Here is a 19,173-nt window from a genome sequence, read left to right as displayed (position 1 = left end):
CACGTGTGCTGGCCGATTTTGTCCCCTGCCCAAGCGTCATTTTCTAGCTCTGACGTTCTACTAGTCAGTGTTTGTGTCTCTCTGTCTCCTTTCTCAAAAGAATATGAATCTAATTCATAGGATTGTCATGGAAACCACTTTACAAACTTTAAGGCGCTGCGGACAGAGTTATTACTGAGGATTAGCCAACTTAGACACGTGCGCTCCCGTCATCCAGCAGTGAAAGAGTTAACAGCGCTGGGACCGGGGCATTGTGGTCCCTTTAGTGTGCGGGCCGCCGGAGGCCTCCCCTCTCTCCCGGGGCGGGACTCCACTTCCCGACATGCCCCGCCGCTGCGCGGGACAGGCGGAGCCTCGCGCGGACGCCTGTGGAGCTTGTGGTTCGGGGCTCCCCGGAGGCCTGTAGGAATCTCCGGGGCGGGGATCCTGGGGGACTCGCTGTCCCAGCGGCCCTAGCGGTTCGGGCGGGACGGCGAAAGGGGTGGGACCAGCCGGGGGAGTCGAGCGAAGATGGTGGCGCGCGTGGCGTGCTGCCCCCGGCCTCTGCTTGTCTTTTCGCGGCGCGCGCTGGCGCTGGCGCCCAGGAGCGCCAATTCCGACGCGAGTCCCCGCCGGCTCTGACCCCGCGCCCCCGCGCTCCCGCGCGCCGCTTCCCCGGCCCGGCATGCCCCGCGCCCGCAAGGGACACGCGCTCCGGAGGGGAGGACAGCGCCGAGGTGGGGGTGAGTGCGAGGGTCCGGGGGCGGAGCCTGGGATCTGGGGGGCGGGGCTGATGATGGGCGGGGCTTGGGGAAGGGTCGCGGGGGAGGGGTCTCAGGGTGCATAATTTAACGAAAGGAGCAGGGAACTGAATGAGGAGTGGGCTGAGGAATTCGGGGGCTTGAGCGGGGTGAGGGGATGAGGCACTGGGGGGCTCCGAAGGGCTGAGGAGGGGCACAATATGGTGAGGACTTCGGGAGTTTGGGGAGCTCTGGAGGACAGGGCCGGGAGGAGGGTTTGGAGGGCTCTGGAGGACAGGGGCGGGGGGAAGGTTTTGGGGGCTCTGTAGGGCAGGGCCGGGGGGGGGGGGTTGGGGGCTCTGGAGGACAGGGCCACAGTATGGTGAGAGCAGGGCCGGGGGGGGGGGGGAGGTTTGGGGGCTCTGGAGGACAGGGCCGGGGGGGGGGTTGGGGGCTCTGGAGGACAGGGACAGGGGGGGTTTCGGGGGCTCTGGAGGACAGGGGTACAGTATGGCGAGGGCAGGGCCGGGGGGGGGGTTTGGGGGCTCTGGAGGACAGGGCCGGGGGGGGGGTTGGGGGCTCTGGAGGACAGGGACAGGGGGGGTTTTGGGGGCTCTGGAGGACAGGGCGCAGTATGGCGAGGGCAGGGCCGGGGGGGGGGGTTGGGGGCTCTGGAGGACAGGGACAGGGGGGGTTTCGGGGGCTCTGGAGGACAGGGCCGGGGGGGGGGGGGTTGGGGGCTCTGGAGGACAGGGCGCAGTATGGCGAGGGCAGGGCCGGGGGGGAGGGTTTTGGGGGCTCTGGAGGACAGGGCGCAGTATGGCGAGGGCAGGGCGGGGGGGGAGGGTTTTGGGGGCTCTGGAGGACAGGGCCGGGGGGGGGGGGTTGGGGGCTCTGGAGGACAGGGACAGGGGGGGTTTCGGGGGCTCTGGAGGACAGGGGTACAGTATGGCGAGGGCAGGGCCGGGGGGGGGTTTTGGGGGCTCTGGAGGACAGGGCCGGGGGGGGGGTTGGGGGCTCTGGAGGACAGGGACAGGGGGGGTTTCGGGGGCTCTGGAGGACAGGGGTACAGTATGGCGAGGGCAGGGCCGGGGGGGGGGTTTGGGGGCTCTGGAGGACAGGGCCGGGGGGGGGGTTGGGGGCTCTGGAGGACAGGGACAGGGGGGGTTTTGGGGGCTCTGGAGGACAGGGCCACAGTATGGCGAGGGCAGGGCCGGGGGGGGGTTTTGGGGGCTCTGGAGGACAGGGACAGGGGGGGTTTCGGGGGCTCTGGAGGACAGGGGTACAGTATGGCGAGGGCAGGGCCGGGGGGGGTTTTGGGGGCTCTGGAGGACAGGGCCGGGGGGGGGGTTGGGGGCTCTGGAGGACAGGGCCGGGGGGGGGGTTGGGGGCTCTGGAGGACAGGGCCGGGGGGAGGGTTTGGGGGCTCTGGAGGACAGGGCGCAGTATGGCGAGGGCAGGGCCGGGGGGGAGGGTTTTGGGGGCTCTGGAGGACAGGGCGCAGTATGGCGAGGGCAGGGCGGGGGGGGAGGGTTTTGGGGGCTCTGGAGGACAGGGACGGGGGGGGGTTCGGGGGCTCTGGAGGACAGGGCGCAGTATGGTGAGGGCAGGGCCGGGGGGGAGGGTTTTGGGGGCTCTGGAGGACAGGGCGCAGTATGGCGAGGGCAGGGCGGGGGGGAGGGTTTTGGGGGCTCTGGAGGACAGGGACGGGGGGGGTTCGGGGGCTCTGGAGGACAGGGGTGCAGTATGGCGAGGGCAGGGCCGGGGGGGTGTTTGGGGGCTCTGGAGGACAGGGACAGGGGGGGGTTTCGGGGGCTCTGGAGGACAGGGGTACAGTATGGCGAGGGCAGGGCCGGGGGGGGTTTTGGGGGCTCTGGAGGACAGGGCCGGGGGGGGGGTTGGGGGCTCTGGAGGACAGGGCCAGGGGGAGGGTTTGGGGGCTCTGGAGGACAGGGCGCAGTATGGCGAGGGCAGGGTGGGGGGGGAGGGTTTTGGGGGCTCTGGAGGACAGGGACGGGGGGGGGTTGGGGGCTCTGGAGGACAGGGCACAGTATGGGAAGGGCAGGGCCGGGGTGCTCTGTTTGGGGTCCAGATCTCTGCATGTTCAGAGGTGATGTAAGAGGGCTTGGGGGAGGGAGTGTCTGGACCAGAGCTTCTTAACGAACTACTCTTTTTCACCTAAAAAATGTTGACTCTTTTTCACCTAAAAAATGTTTACGGGACCCCGGGGTATATAAGCATGTAAAGTAGATTTACAAATCAAACATTTGCTGATAATAAACATGATTTCACACCCCCACTTTCAGTTATAAGCTCCCATATGGGGTCCCCACTCACAGCTGAAGAAATGGGGTTTGAAGGAGCGGAGGGCTGTGCAGCGTGCGGAATCTGGGGGAGGGAGTTGGGGAGAGTCCGAGGGAGGGGTCATTGAGGTCTTGGGGTCCTCTGGGCAAGCATGAGAGGCTGAGTAAAGGTGGGTGACTGCCTGGTGGTACGGGTGTGTGAGAGGAGGGAGGATCTCAGAAGGGGTTGGAGGCTCGGGCTCTTGGGAGGAATAGAGAGGAATTAGCCAGGACTGCCCAGGAATGAGAACTGAGGGAGGCCACCCGGGACCCCGAATCTTCCTTGGAGTCACTGGTCAGAGGACTTCTGGGAAGGGGCAGGGGAGGACGTAGCCCTCCCCCCGCTCTCTCCTTTTCTGTCCGCCCCTCCTCCTCTCCAGAGGTATCGTGTAGCTTCTCAGTTCTGGGTTTCTGGGCACATGCCCATGGAAAACGGAGCCACGTGGATGCCGAACTTCAGCCTTTTTCCTGGGCCCGGTGCAGAGGAGGCACGTGGCCTGGGAGGCAGGACGCCCAGGTGGTAGCATTAGCTTTGTCTACCTACTTTTTCCTCCCCATTGGGCATCTCTGTGAAGGAAGGGCCTTGCAGGGAGTGTCTCAGGAGATGTCCGAACTGGCCTTGGAGGCCAGACTCTCCTCTAACAGCCCCTGCCTTTTTTTTTTTCAGTCATTCCTACCCAGGTCACTTTTGCCCTCAGCACTTGACCTTTTCATAACAAAACCTTAAAAGGTTTACAAAGGTTCAGTGCAGCCATGGGGAGTGAGGGGTTATTCCCATTCTACAAATGAGGAAACTGAGGTTTAGAGAGAGGAAGTCACATGGCAGCTAGTGAGTGCTGGAGCCTCCTTTCGTTATGATTACACAGCTGGCAAATGGCAAAAAGTAGTCTTGAACTCTGATCTTTTGAATTGAGTTTTCTTTCTTATTCAAGCCCCTTCCTGCTTGCCGGGAAACTTGCTAGACCAGGTCTGCCTCTGGAGTACAGTGTTGGCTCCCTGGCCTTCAAGGATCCCTAATCCTTTCAGGGTGGGGCCCAGGAAGCAGATCCCTGGTTGATAGAAGAGGAAAGTGGGAGCTTTGGTGGCAGGTGTCTGGGAGCAGGTCCTGGAAGCTTTGCTTCTTTACTCCTAGGCTATGTTAGAGCCAGCGAGGCGCCGGCCCACCTTATCGTGTTTGCTGGAAAGCCTGTGAAATGTGATAATTAGAGCTCTTGGCAGTCCAGGTACCGCCCAGCACTTCACTTCCCTGAGGTGAGGTCCAGACCCTGGGGACTGCATCATAAAGCGGCTAACCTCTCGCGGGGAAACAGGCTCTGGACGGGGAGGGCCACACAGGGAGTCACAGGACTCTGGAAATATCTCCATACTAGGAGGAAGGTGCTGGTTCTGGAGTCCCTCGTCCTTGGCACGGGGCTTTTCTTTGCTTTGATTCATGGCCTGATCATCTCCTCCTGTTGACTCCCCAAATCCCCAGAGCCGGGATTCAAACTTCTCAAGGAAGGGGAGATGCAATTGTCGTTCAGGGTGTCACTTTGGGGTGAGGCTGGCCTCCTCCTTTCTAAGACTCCTCTCAGCTTACACAGACAGAGCTGGGAGTCTTCTCACCTTCCACTGGTGAGCGCCGTGGGGAGACCGAATGGCAGCTGGCCAGCAGAGCTCCCAGAGAGAACTCTAAGAGGATTGTCTCCTGGAGCTGTCCTGGAGGTGGGGGGGCCTGAACACCCCTCAGGAGAGGCCCCTTGGGCTGGAGCATCCTCTGGGCAGGAGTGGATATGCTGGGCTCTCTGGGACTCAGGGAGGTCTTCCAGGCCTTGTTCATTCTGTTGACTGACATCAGAGAATGTTTGCTCAGCCCTGAACTTGTAGGTCACACCCACTATGTACAGGACAGGTCCATTGGCCCCATGGGGCTTTAAGGAAGCTGTGGTATACTGGAAGATGGCAGCAAGTACCACCCAGCTCCACATCCAACGGATGTGTCTAGGTGGGAATGTCAGGTGGCCGACTCTGGGGATCCGGTGTGATTGTTCACTATGTCAGCCTGCCCCTACCCCAGCTTCAGAGCATACCCCCAGAGGCATCAGGGCTCTGAGAACACCTGAAAACTAAACCTGTGGGGGGGTGTCTGAAAGGTGGGCAGAGGGGACTGGGACTCAGGAGCTGCTGCAGAGAAAGGGTGGCAGAACGAAGGAGTCATTACCCTGGCCGGGCTGGGCCTGAACATGCCCCAATGACCACAGTTCTCCAGAATCACGCAGGCAAGGGGGGCTGGCAAACAGGCCTCGCTTCCTCCTCTGAGCTGGCGAGGCTGGCCTTCCACCCATGCTGGGGCGTTCCTCCTCCCTGGATCTTTGCCGGGCTTTGCTCCCCCTCCTAGGGAAGGAAATGGGTGTGACCACATTAGGTTCTGGAGCCCAGACTGGGGCCTTGGGGCAGTTAGGGCTAGCTGAACCCTTCATCCTGGATGTGGGCTTCTGTCACTTCCAACAAAGAATGGTTAGTCCATTGAAGCCCTTAGCTGACATTCATATGACACTGGGAGGTTTTCAAAGCATTTTACACACAATTATCTCATATGTTCCAAGGGCCCTCCCATTGCTACTCTGCCCTTTCTGTTTCTGCTCAGAGCTTCAGTTTCCTTTTTCAGGTGACAAGGAAAGGGACTGAAGGTGAAAGTTGCATATTGAGCAGAAGGCAGATCTATGCTATGGAGATCAGGAGTGGAGCATAGTACTTTTGTGGCCCTTAGCACGGTGACCGTTTTGAGACATTGTAGACAACCTGCCCCTTTTCTCCCATCACTCTTAAATACCAAGTGAATGGTTGTCCCTTAGCAGGGCTTCTTAAATTTTTTCCATTTGAGATCCTTTTTCATCTGTGAAATGTTTACATGACTCTCAGTATATAAGTATTTAAAACAGGCATGCAAATCAGACATTTATTGATAATAAGTTATAATTTCATGACCCTCCCATTCAGTTACACAATCCCATATGGGGTCATGAACCACAGTTTTAAGAAGCTAGGTATTAGAGAAGGCCGGCTTCAAAGACAGTGATCAGGAGGAATCCCTACCTTTTGATGTATGAGCTTTTGGTGCTTGTCCCAGAGAAGGAAGCATCTACCTCCATGACACTCTGGTGGGACAGGCACTGGGCACTGAGAGTTCACATAGAAGGAGAAATAATAGTGAACAGTATATTGGGACTCTTTTAAGAAAATAAGGATATACTTCCCTAAGACAGGCCACAAGGCATCCTTCCATGATGTCAGTTAGAGCCCTCTCCCCAACGTCGGAATTCCCCCACTAGTCTACTGTGGATCTGTTTCATTAAATCGATATCACTTCCTCTTTTTCCCATTTATATGTTGACCTTGTACCTTCTCTTGGAGTAACAAGTTTCATAAATTTCACCATGAGCTGCATTAGAGTAGGACTTTGCCAAATTTTAAAAATGTAGGTATTCTAACCAAGACTAAGGGCTGAGGTGTTCCTTTGAACAGGACTTGATTTCTCCCACTTGCCACCAGTTCTCAGCCATTAATGGCCTCAGATTCCAGAAATGCTCTTCATGAGATATCCATCCCTGAGCCATGGTTTTTGGGGGTCTCTCTGGTTTTTTGGAAGGACCCATAGTGACATTGAATAGCATTGGGTTCCCTCCTGCTTAGCCGCTGCGACTCTGGTTGTGTTTGAGACTCGAAACAGCTTTTGTTCCACTGGCTTTCCTCTGTCCCAATGAAGCTGGAGAGTTCTCTTTGGGCATCACCCCATTGATTGGAGGATGTTAGGAAGGGTAAAATTCAGAGCCCCACAAGAGCCTTTCCTATCACAGCATCCTAGATCCTGAATGAACTGGTTGTGGAAACAGGCAGATCTGAAGTGCAGTTGGTAGAGGAGCTTGTGTGCAGTTTGGGGCATGGGATTCCCCTCTCTGGGCCTCAGTTTGCTCATCTGTAAAATGAGGGGTTTGAACCACATGGGTCTTCTTACAGCTCTCAATCCGAGAGCCCCGGGCTGATCTCCCCCATTTTGCCTCTTCCCAGGAGCTCGGAGCAGCACCCAGGCCGACTCTCCCTCCAGTGATGATGAAGCGACGAGTGAAGTGTTGAGTCATTACAGCAGTACAAGTGAGGGGGCTAGCATTGCTGAGGAGAGCCTAGGTAAGGGGCTGATGGAGGAGGGCCGTGGGTGCTTTTTGGGTGGTCCAGAGGTCTCTCAACACAGGGTGGGAGAGATGCAATGTTTCCCCCTCTCCCCAGCCTTTCTGAGGGCCTGGGGCCATGAGGGGAACTGATAGGTTCCTGGGGTGGGGTCTGCAGGCAACGAAGTAGTCGATGAACAGGCCCAGCAAGAGGAGCTGGAGGAGAAGCTCAAGGAGCGCATCGATGATGTGGCTGACAAGAGGTACTTGTCTGTGTGGAGAGGAGGACGATGGCACTCCCTCTCCTGCCCCTTTTCAGTTTGGGAGCCGAGATGGTGGCCCCATCATCTCCACAGGAGGGTCTCAGCCTTAGTGGCTGGATGCCCCGGTGCTCTCTTGGTTGGAGGTTGGCTTCCATACTTGTGTTCAGCGCCCCAGTCTTTGTACATCCCCAGCGACACCCTTGGGGCCCGACTCAGGCTTCTGGGTGGCTCTGTGTCCTTCAGTCTGGGTGGTCCCCAGAGCCTCGAGGGTGATGCACCTGTGTCCGACCTTCAGTCTCATTCTCCTCCAGTGCCAAGATCAGACAGGGTGCTTTGGAGAGCCTGCGCCTGGCATTCTCCTCCCGGGTGCTCCTGGACTTTCTGCTGGAGCGGCGCCTCACCCTTACCGACTCCCTTGAAAAGTGCCTTAAGAAAGGTTTGACTTGGTCTTCTGGCCCCTCCCATCCCAACCCTGTCTCAGCTTCTCTTGCCTCTGAGTAAAGCCAGCCCAGGGGTGAGGGGGGAAGCCTTCTCCTGAGGCCCATGGGCTCTCGCTCAGGTGGTTAACAACCTCCTTTGCAGGGAAAGGAGAGGAACAGTCTCTTGCTGCAACTGTGCTAACCCTCCTGTGCCTTCAGATGGGTTCGGGGCCGGAAGGAGAGGAGCTCTTCCGGAGCCTGCGGCCCCTGCTCATCAGCATCCTCACTGATACCTCTGCCAACCTTGGAGCACGGCACAGTGTGAGCATCTCCTATTCGCCCCAGGGCTCCCCTCCTTCCTCTGGGCCTGTGCAGCTTAGGGACCGTCATCTTTATGTGACAGCTAACCAAATCCCATCTTTTCTAGGGGAGCAAACTTAGGCTCCCAGGGCTTGGCTAGGGGAGCAGGGCACGGCAGAGAGGAAGAGAAGCCCAGGGTTCTTGATTGCCCTGCAGCCTCCCTTGCCACTGGCTCGTTTTAAAAATTCCTCTTTATTATGATGGAGCTGCCCAATGTTCATGGACTTAGCCACAAAACAGAAAAAGAGGATTAGTGATGCTCTGAACTTCTGAGCATGTATTCAGCCATTCCTGTTGGTTTTCCTCTGGCCCACCCTGGAAGGCACTGACTGATCTATAGGGACAGAAGGGGGATGCCCAGGAAGCCCTGAGGCCCCGGGGCTGCAGTTAAGAATTGGCCCAGACGGGGCCCTGGTATCCCTAGGGTCATGAGTCTTTAGAGAGTCCATGAGTACAACCCCCTCATTTTACAGATGAGGAAACTGAGGCTGAGAGCTGAAGTGACTTCTCTGTGGCCAGGGGTCTGAGGCCTGGGTTATTGAGAGAGTCTGACCCCTGCCCTGCTCTCCCCCGCAGTGTGCCTCAGCTCTCGGGATGTGCTGTTACATCGCTGCTGCCGACGTGGAGGTGAGTGCGCCCTGCCTCTTCAAGGGCCCAGAGCATCTTCTCATCTGGGCAGTCCTGGCTAGTTCCTTGGTGCCCCCAGCAGGTGTGACTGGCTGGCCGACCTTTGGCTCAGACAGGTGTGATGGAGCTGGCTTCCCACAGAGGCACCTCCCTGACACCTGGCCACCTTCTCTCTTCCCCCAGGACCTCATCTCCTGTCTAGCTTGCCTTGAGGGCATCTTCAGTGGGGCTTGTAGGGAGGAGTCCTCCTCAGCCCTGGCATCCCTCCAAGCCCTGCATTGCTGTGCCCTCCAGTCCTGGGCCTTACTCCTTACAATCTGCCCTGGCACCCACATCAGCAGAGTTCTGGACAGGTATGTGGGGCAGTGGGAAGGAGGGAGAGCAAGGGGGAAAGGCCCTCTTGTCCTCCTCCCTGTCCTTGATGGTATCCCTTTCATCTTCTCATACTCCTGGGCCTGGGTCTACAGGTAGTACTGCCCCAGTACTGAATTTCTACTGTAAATAGAATGAGTTGCCAAAGGTGGTAGTGCTTTAAGTGGAAAACTTTAGATTTGAAACTAGGTTTTCTGATGCCACATACAGTGCTATTTCCATTAAAATATATTGCCTAGATTCGCTCTCCTGCAGGGAAATAGAACAAGGTATAGCTCCCATTTTCTTTAGTTGCTTAGCAGAAAGAGAAGGGGGGATCTCAGAAGGGATGGAGATTTCCAGATACTGGTAGTGAGGAGCCATGAGGTTAAGGAGAACCCATCCATTTGCCTCTTCCCCTGAGTTCCTGTAACAAGGAAGAAGCTTTTGCCTGTCCCAGGGGTGAGGGAAGCTGTTAGTGTTTACTCACCTGGTGCCCCCTGCCCTTGCACAGCCAGCTGCCCCTGCTGCCCCAGCTCCTCTCCAGTGACAGCGTTCATCTTCGCATCGCAGCAGGGGAGACGATCGCCTTGCTCTTTGAGTTGGGCCGAGACCTGGAGGTACCAGGAGCATTGGGTGGGAGGGGAAGTTTGGGGCCTGTGGTTGGGGGCTGGGATCATTTGAGGAGTATGGGGCCCACTTTGTGGTGTGAGGTGGGATGGGGTGGGTAGCAGAACTGGCCCAAGCCTCCCTGTCCAACTCTTCCTCAGGAGGACTTCCTATATGAGGACACCGATAGCCTGTGCAGTGCCCTCCGAGCCCTGGCCACAGACAGCAACAAGTACCGGGCTAAGGCCGATCGCCGGAAGCAGCGCTCCATCTTCCGGGATGTGCTGCACTTCATTGAGGTGGGGAGCCCTAGGACACATGTGCACACACAGAGCCCGCATGGAGCCAGGGGTGATGGTCATCACACCACGTTTCTCCTCCTCCCTCTGGTTTTTAGAACCAGGGGCTGGCGTGGGGGCCTGGATTCAGCTCCACCTGCCCAGGTTTGAATCATTGAGTCCACCAGCAGCCAGTGTTGACTAAGCACCGACGCTATCTCCTCCCTCTGGATCACCCTGCCACCATATGTTCTGCTGCCCTGAGATACCAAGGGTCTTGTGGGCCCTCCAAGGTCTCTGTGCTCTCTGCCCCTGCAAGGAGGCTCCTCAGGCCATCTTGTGTGTCCAGCCCCCCTCACTGTTGGCATGGAGGGATGTTACTGTGGATTAAGCACCTCTGGGTGCACTGGGCTTGTCTCTTATAAGCGAGAAGGCCTGGGGAAGCCTTGGTTTCTGCCTCCCGGCCTAGTAGAGGAGGAAAGCATAAACCAGACCATTATTCCATGATCTCAGTGGGGACAACCTCAGCCCCTCTCCTTCACCAGCATGGAGAAAGGGCTGAGAATTGCTTCCTGGGGATTAACAGACTTTCCCTCGGTCGTGTTCTCCAGACTGGAGAGTGTCAGGAAGAGACAATCAAGTTTGGACTGGAATGTATGTATGTGGACAGCTGGGTCCGGCGCCGGACGTATACAGCATTTAAGGAAACCTTGGGCTCTGGGGTCCTCCACCATCTTCAGGTACTGTCCTGGGCCCTCCCTGCCCCATCCTCCCTCCCCCATCTCCCAAAGGCTTGGCGCTTCATTATTCACATTGCCCCCTTGGTTCTCCCAGAACAATGAACTCCTTCGAGACATCTTTGATTTGGGGCCGGTGTTAGTGCTGGACGCTGCGGCCATGAAAGCCAGCAAGATTTCCCGCTTTGAGAAGGTTTGTGGCAGCCCTGACCTCCCCATTGACTCATTTTCATTCCACCTCCCACCCCACCTGTGCCATCTTTTTGTTTGGCCTGGTTGACCAGAGGGCCAGTGGGTTGGGAGGAGGGGCAGGACCTCTTAGAACTTCCCCCTCTCAGGAGACATGCCATGCTCATCCCTCTTGGGCCAAGTTTGGGCTCATATGGAAAGTGCCCCCAGCTTGCCCCTAAGAGGCCTTTCCTCTGTTTTCCAGCACCTCTACAATTCAGCTGCCTTCAAAGCCCGGACGAAAGCGCGGAGTCGTGTACGGGATAAGCGCGCTGATGTGCTCTGAGTGCCAGGCCTCCCCTGGTCCTGGGGCTGGGTGAGGAGGCTGCTCTCAGCCCTGTTTTTATACAGAAAAACAAAGTCACAACACTTTACATCTTGTGGCCTGGCTCCCTGAGGGCCTCCACTTTTATTTTTTTAATGACAAAACCAAATAAAGGTGTCAGGGTGGGAGGGCTGCCAGGGGCAGGGCTGCCCTGGTCTCCCCTCGATCCCCTGCCCTCAGCTCCCCTTTCCTCCAGCCTTCTTCCTTCATTCCCATCTCTCCTGCTGGGCCAGGGTTTGATTTGGGCCATGGGAAGATGGATTACCTTCTGTGCCTGACTGTTCTCGGGGATGAGGTATTGATGTCACAATGATGTCAAGGAAGGAGAGTGTAGAAGATTCCCCAGACTGAGGAGGGAACGGAGGGGAAATCCTCTCTCCCTCTCCTGGCTGCTTCCCCCTGGATTGAACAACCAGTCCGTCTCCCTAGGAGAGAGCTGGATGATGTAACCAGAGGGGTCCTGTCACCTGGAGCGGCCCTCCTCAGGCTGGGCCTCCTCTTCCTCCTCTAGTCCATAACACATACTCAGTATGGCCTCCACCCTCCCACACCTTGGCTATGCTGGAGCGGGGAGGGAAGCAGGGAAGGGGGCTTTCTGGAATGTATGTATGTGTTGATTTTATAAGAAGATTAATATTAGAGATAATTAAATGAGAGCATACCTTGGCTTCAGTCTTTTGCCTTAATTGTACTCTTCTGCACCTACCCCCAGCTGGCCCTTTGTACCCACCTGGGCAGGAGGGAAGAAGTGGAGGTGGTTCCCCAGCCTTCGTTCCTGACTGTGTAAGGGGAGAAGGTCGCAGAGCAGATTGTTGCTTTTCCCCCATGAGCCCCTGGCTACCAGGGGAAAGTGCTTTCAGGGTGACCTCAGAATGATGTGGCCAGCCCAAGTTTAGGGCTGGGGATACTCTCTCCCCCAGACCTCCAACATCTCCCTTTCCCCTCCACAAACCTGAGCCATATTTGTATGGGTTTCCCTTGCCCTAGTATCCCTATGAGGCTGCTTCTCAGTCTTTACCCCATCAGCTCCCAGGTCTCCTGCTGTAATAGAGCCGGTTGGCCTGAGGTAGTAGGTCCGCTCCAGGAGCCCTCAGCTCCTTGGGGGAGAGCTGGGGAATGGGTTGGATCCATCTGCCCCAAGACTGAGCCTCTATAGGGTGACTCGGAGTGCTTGGCTGGTCCATGGAGGGAGGGCAGAGCAGCTATTTTGGGATGGCCTCAGACAGAGACGAGCTCCCGCTATCTGTGGGATGCAGACAGTGGGAGTGGTGAAGGCGGCCTGGCCAGGAGGTGTTGACAGGAAGAGAGGCTGTGAGGGGGGCAGGGAGGCTGACTCCTCGATCCCTTTTCAGATGCTTCATTGACTCCAGAAACATGCTGTCCCTATTACTTGGGCCTTTAAGAGGAGCTTTACCTAGGGCCCAGCGACCCCTGATCCCCAGCTTCCCCACCTTTTCTAGACAGGGCAAAGCCTTAGTGGCCTAGTGTGACGCCCGAAGTCCTGGACTAGGGAGTCAGGAGACACTCTAGTTCTCCCTTTCCTTTCATGTTTTACCCTGTTGGAGATTTCCTCATAACTGACTTTAAATCTTAGCCCTCAAGATCAGTGACTAATAAAAGGTAAGCCAAACCGTGCCTCAGTTTCCCCAAGGCGGATGATAATATTTGCATGATCATTGTGTTGTAAGGCAACTTGAGAATCCTGCTAGGGGCTGGGAGCCCTCCGGCCTTACTCTCTTGGCTGTGTTGGTTTGAGGGACTCTGGGATCGCTCATAGGTATGTGAGGACAGGCTGAAGACTGAACCATTTATTGATATAAAAAATGTACTGTAGAAAGAAACATATAAACGGGGAGGTTGCGGTTGGGGCATATAATTACAGGCCGCAGGGATCGTCCGCCTGCTGTCCTCAAGCACTGGCCGAGGTTCCCAGCCAGAGCTTGGGAGCAGGGGAGGCCTCAAAGGTCAGCTCCCTGCTCAGCTGAGGCCTCGGGCTTCGCTGCTGTTGAGCCGTCGCCACTGGTTGAGGCTGGCCAGCCGGAGCTTGAGCAGCGTCTCCTCCTGGACCTGGAGTGTGTGGGTCAGGACCCGCAGGGACTCGCTCTGCAGCACTGGGACAGGTGGAAGAGAGAAGCCCACACTCCTGGGGTTTCTCCAGGGTCACCCTCTCCCCCCTGCCCTGGCCTGTGGATCATCCATGTGAGTAACTGGATTATCCCAGCCTCATCCGGTTTCCTGAAACCACCCAGCTGGTGTGTAGAACCTCGAAGCCCGGGGATTGACAAAAGAACAGAGCCTCACTGTCAGGAGACCTCGGCTTCAAACCATCTGTCATTTTTACTAGCTGGGGGACTCGGGGCCCTCTGAGCAGAGCAGAAGAGTTTCCTCTCTCCCCCTCCCCCCAAAAAGATTTATGAACTTTGGGATTCTTTGCCGTTGCACTCTTTTCTCAAGTAGGTTAACAGAGAGGGGAGTGTCAGCAATGACCCTATTTAACCCTCCCTTCCCCCCATTGCTCCCTAACCCTGGTACCGCTCAGGTAGACAGCCAGGATGGCAAGGGCAAGGCAGGTGAGGATGAGCAGCGCCAGCAGCAACAAGAAGGCCCCACGCCCTTGGGCTGGGTTGCAGCCAGCCTGGACACAGAGGGATGGGGGCAGTATGCCCATGAGTTCTTCCCATTGCTGAGAGGTCCGGTCATCGGACAGGTAGGGATGCAGGGACGCTGGAGGAGACAGAGGCGTGACGTTACCTTTACTCCCTTTCTCTGCCCACATTTTGGAGAGAAATCGTGGTTCGTACCTCCATTGTGAAGGTCACTGATGGACTCCACAGGGTGTAGGCTGACCTCAGTGAGGTGGCTGGGTGGAATGGTCCCAGTGCTCGGGCTCACCGTAATGGGCAGGATGACATCTGTGAGGGGAAGAGGTGCTGGGCTGAGCAGCTGAAGTAGGAGGACTCCCCTACTCCTCCCACCTGGGGACATTGTTCTTTCCCTCAGCACAGGCCTTGGGTCAGTGTACATCCCGTCAGTGCCCAGTCTTCTCTCCATCCACCAGTGCCAGGTCATTGGCGTCCAAGAGAATTTCACACGTATTCTTGGAGCCAGCGCCTAGATCCAGTCCCCCTCCCCTTGCCCTGCCCTTAAATCCACAGGATTAGTTTTGGTTTCCTCCCTCCCCCCTCATCCCCAACCTGCACCCACTCTGATCCCCAGTCAGGCTAGGACAGAACCACTGAGTGTCACATTTATGCAGCCTGTATACGGATGGGAGATTTTGAGGAAAGAAGGAAGACACTTCCTTGTGTGTGGGGAGCCCCTCCTGAACTCAGGGAGTTCCTACTGGACCTCTTCCTCTGCCATCTCCCAATCTGAGGGAAACCAGACCCTCCTGGGGCTTGGAGCAGCTTCTCCCCCATAGAAGAGGGAACTGACAGGGACAGCTAATCATGAAGGGCCTCTGGAGGTGACGGGGCACTTGGTTGTGCTGTAAAAGGAAGTCTCAGCATCAGCCCTTGAGGAGTCAGGAAACTAATCATTCAGACTGGACAGCAGCTTCTGGAGTCTTAAAGGCCTTGTGTCTCAGACACAAGGACACAGTCACTGGGGAGGCCGGGAAGTGAGGAGTGATGGGAAGGAATGAGGAGCTCCCAGGACACAGATGAAGATGTTAGGGTCCACATAGGGGATGCAACAGGGTTCCTTGTGCCCCGTGGATCTGACCTACCTGGAGCAGCTTAAGAGAGAGCCAAAGCCACAGCTATGTTACTGTCCTAGACTTGTGCCTCTGCCCACATCCTGCAGCCTTAGCTTCCTCCCACTGGGACCGGAACCCATGGCTATCCCAGAAGCATACAGCTGCCCAGGTTGCTGCCTACATTCTTAAACCCTCCCACCCTAGCCCTGTCTTGGCAGGCAGATGACCCGTCTCCCAATCATCGTCCCTTTGCAGAAAGAACATAGGTACAGCAGGGCACAGATGCCATGTCCCAGACTATCTTCTCTCCAGAGTGATGGGCCAGATTGGGAATTATGGTGAGAAAGCTGGAGGTCTTGGGGAAAAGCTGTCCCTGTCTCTTCAGAAAGGTTGGGCTGGGGGAAATCAGTGGTAGATAGGATGCCCCATGCTTGGTGGAAGAGCCAAGGTCATCTTGGGCTCAGTGACAAAGAAAGGGGGGCTCCTACTCTATGCTTTCTCCCCCAGTTCCTGGAGCCAAGCAAATGGCCCATCTAAAACAGCCGATCTTCATAGCCCATCTTCACTTCTTAGATCTCAGCCAGGAGAATCCATTAGAATACTTCCCAGTTCAATTTGGGCATGGGAAGCCTCCCCAGCCCAGTACCTTCCACTCCTAAGGCTCTGGGATCCAAGTCTTGCCCTGTCCAGTTCTGCCTGCCCAGCTCCCCACACACCACCCACCTATCTTACCTTCTCGGGCCTCCCCGGGCATGGTCAGGTGTGGTGGTCAGTGGGGTTGGAGCCAGATGGGTAGTGCCCTGGGCAAGGGGGAGGAGTAGAGGCAGCAGCCAGCACCTCTCACAACTCCCGTCCAGGCCACTGGCTTCCCAAAGCACGTTTCCCCAGTCTAGAAATAGTCCTGAGCTCAGCCTAGAGGGGGTTATATTTAGAGGAGGCGGGACTAAGTAGGGTAGGAGTAGAGGGGGTGAGAGCAATCAGAAGTCCCGGGAAAGGCAATGGGGCCCAAGCATTCTGGCGTGGGAGTGTGGACTGGTATGGTCCAATTGAGAGCTGGAAAGGAATCAGGAGGTCGTCTAATAGGCCCCTCATCTTACATCCTAGGACACACGAGCAGAGGAGGGAGGCACTTGTCCAAACTAACACAGCTAGTTAGGAAGTGGCAGAGCTGGGATCCACACTCAGGCCTCGGTCCAAGCCCATTCCTGTGTTACACCATATTACTTCTCTGCTCCTGCTCAAGATGGTGGTGGTGGGGGGGATTGTTTCTGAATGTCCCTGTTTATTTTTGGTGCAGTTCAAGCTAAGGGCGGCGGATGGGGATCTGCTCTTTGCCCAGCCAGAGGGTCCTGGGATATCCCAGAAATGTTCTAAGAGGAGCTGGCCCCCAGCCTCCCAGCTGACCCGACTCAGAGGGAGCTCGCAGGAACCACCGTGCCGCACTTCCTCCAAGCTCACCATGAGCGAGCTCCTCACCATCATTCACATATTCTCGTGTACCCACACACGGCTAACACTTATATATCCTTCTACAAAGCACTTAGATACCTATCGTTTCGTTTGATTCTCAGGACAACCCTGGAAAGTAGGTAGTATTAGTCCCATTTTAGACACAAGGAAACTGAAATCGAGAATGGTTAGAACATTATCCAGAGTGTTTGAGGCAAGATTAGAATCCAGGTTTTCTCAATCCTAAATCTGGGCTCTACCAATTGCACTACTGATTGTAGCTTGCCTCAATACATAGAATCATGGAACTCAAAGAGATTTTAGCAATCGCCTAGTCCAACCCCCCTGATTTTTTACAAATGCAGAAACTGAGGTTGGAAGAGATTATGACTTGTTCACGCAGCAGAGTCAGAATCTGAACTGAGGGCTCCTGGTTCTATAGATCCAGCGATTGTAAGGGCCTCCTGACTGCTCTGTCTTTAACACAAAGTTCGGAACCCATTTTTATGTTAAAGACTCCTTTGTCTGCTAAAACTTATCAGAATGAATTTTTGGGGGGAAGATAAAACAATTGGGATTAAGTTTGGGAGAGTAAGACAATTGGGGTTAAATGACTTAGGCAGGGTCACACAGCTAAGTGTTAAATATCTGAGACAGGACTTTCTTAGAATATTTTTAAATGGATAAAATAAAATACATTGTACTAGAAAAGAAATCAAAGATTAGTGTGAAAATGAAGGCATCAATTTTTTTCCCACTCAAATAACAGGCCTCCTGTAATCCATCCACAGACTTACTGGGTGCCCCTTTTCTCAGTTTCTCCATTCCATTTAGCATATGCTAGAAGCCCTGGAGAGGTTAAATGGCCAGAGATGTGCTCTTCAGCTTCTGTGCCCATTCCTACAGTGTCCTCCCGCTCCCCTCTCCCTCTACCCAGTCAGGCCAGGGGAGCTTGCTCAGCATCCTCTGGATGTCTATCTGGATAACCTGCTCCCCCATGAGTCACAACTGGGAACCAACCAGGGGTTTATGGGAAGAGACATAAATCATAGCATTAGCAGAGCATTAGAAGCTAGTGACAAGGAAGAGATACCAAATGCAGGTGAACAGCACGCTCACACACACGCACACACACCTGTAGAAACGTCAGCGTTGGATGTATTGCAATAATCTTGCACACCCATACATACATTCAAGCCACTGTGTACATTCTGCACTTTTCACACAGATACAACTACAGCTGTGCATTTACCTGGGCCAACCAGTGCTAATATTTCTTAAAGGCCTTACAAGGTTGCAAAAGGGACATCATACCAAGAACTAAAGCCGTCGATTCATGTGTCCACACTTGTACATATTATTGCACAGCTTTTTCTCATAAAATCCTGCAATGTCGCAGCTTGGAGGCAACTTAATCTTGCCCAAGACCTTCGTTATGCCGAATGGGAAATGGGCCCAGAGAGCCAAAGGGAATTGTTTCTAGTCCTACGGACGGCAAGGGCAGATCTGCAGTCAAAGTTCAGGTCTCCTAACTTCTACTCTGAGGTATCCCCCCCCTCCCCATTCCCACCTCATCAGCTTTGGGAAAGGCTGGGTCCCCTAAACACTGGGGAGGATTAGGTCTTATATATAAAGAGACTTACATAATATATACAAACACATTTCCATATCCACATAATCACAGCTAAATCCCAATGAATGCAAATAAAGAATCCCCTGAAGTGGTAGGCATTTGAATGTGTGCTATTTGAAGCCATAATTTTGAAGAAATTATTATATAAATAATATATGATTGCATTGCATATTATGTCATATATGATATATAATTTAAGATATAATATATATATATAATTTAATATATCTACATACATAATATATGCATGATATGTAATTATATATTATATAAAATTTTTATTCTATACATTATTACACACTATAATATATATTAGTACAATATATATTATAATTATGTCTAGTAATTTACTTCAGCTCAGTGAAACAGGTGGTGACAACACAAGTTAACAGAACTGCTTCAGGGGAATATATCACTCTCACCAATCGGGGGCCTGGAGTAAACAGATGGGAACTCACACACATGTAGACACACCTAGGACCTTGCTATGTATGTTGCACCCATGCATGTATGTCACAAGAGAAGGGGCCGATGAATACCCCTTCCACAAACCCCTGTGCAGGTGAACCCCTAGTCGTATGATAATAACTAGTACATGAAGCTCTTAAAGGGGCACAGAGGCAGTACTGCCCAAGGGGGACAGAGAGCTGGTGCTACCGCCAGGAAGGCTCTGACACATAGTAGCTATGTGACCCGGGACAACAGTAACGGGTTAGGTGACTCTGAGATACAGTTGCAGAGAAGGCGCTAACTTGTATTAATAGAGTAAGTTTACTCGTCTCTACATTAATAGAATAACAGGCTTAATCTGTGTCCTTTAAGGTTTGCAAAGTGCTTTCCATAAGCATGTATGAAGTGGGCACATGCAAACATATAACTTTACCCAAAGTCAGGACCACCCTCGATGGGGGAGGAAAAAGGGGAAGGCCTAAGACCTGCTTTAACACACACCCTCCCTCCCAGGACAGAGACCAACTTGATAGCTTTGGGA

The 19,173-nt window shown here is 54.8% G+C and overlaps 2 protein-coding genes across 3 annotated transcripts; one reads left to right on the top strand and one right to left on the bottom strand.

Moving 5' to 3' along the window:
* Positions 1-3: 3 nt before the first annotated feature.
* On the top strand, positions 4-12,075 carry IFRD2 (interferon related developmental regulator 2). 2 transcript variants are annotated; one of them, XM_074283317.1, is made up of 12 exons: positions 4-722; positions 7,109-7,225; positions 7,385-7,469; positions 7,781-7,905; positions 8,052-8,209; positions 8,825-8,875; positions 9,059-9,228; positions 9,741-9,846; positions 9,997-10,134; positions 10,725-10,853; positions 10,948-11,043; positions 11,284-12,075. In XM_074283317.1, the coding sequence occupies exons 1-12, from the start codon at positions 665-667 to the stop codon at positions 11,362-11,364; spliced, it is 1,314 nt and encodes a 437-aa protein (XP_074139418.1). In that variant the 5' UTR covers positions 4-664; the 3' UTR covers positions 11,365-12,075. The 2 variants fall into 2 exon arrangements, with proteins under 2 accessions (XP_074139418.1, XP_074139419.1); XM_074283318.1 differs by having other exon boundaries at positions 484-716.
* A 1,121-nt stretch (positions 12,076-13,196) lies between these two features.
* LSMEM2 (leucine rich single-pass membrane protein 2) lies at positions 13,197-15,946 on the bottom strand. Its single transcript, XM_074283323.1, has 4 exons — positions 15,833-15,946; positions 14,205-14,315; positions 13,936-14,127; positions 13,197-13,514 (listed from the first exon to the last, which is right to left on the bottom strand). Exons 1-4 carry the CDS (start codon positions 15,852-15,854, stop codon positions 13,381-13,383), a joined length of 459 nt encoding a protein of 152 aa, XP_074139424.1. The 5' UTR covers positions 15,855-15,946; the 3' UTR covers positions 13,197-13,380.
* Positions 15,947-19,173: the final 3,227 nt, after the last annotated feature.

The sequence above is a fragment of the Sminthopsis crassicaudata genome, chromosome 1 (genome assembly GCF_048593235.1).
Source record: "Sminthopsis crassicaudata isolate SCR6 chromosome 1, ASM4859323v1, whole genome shotgun sequence".
NCBI lineage: Eukaryota > Metazoa > Chordata > Mammalia > Dasyuromorphia > Dasyuridae > Sminthopsis > Sminthopsis crassicaudata.
Note: the sequence above shows the minus strand (reverse complement) of the source record. Positions and strands in the feature narration are given on the sequence as shown.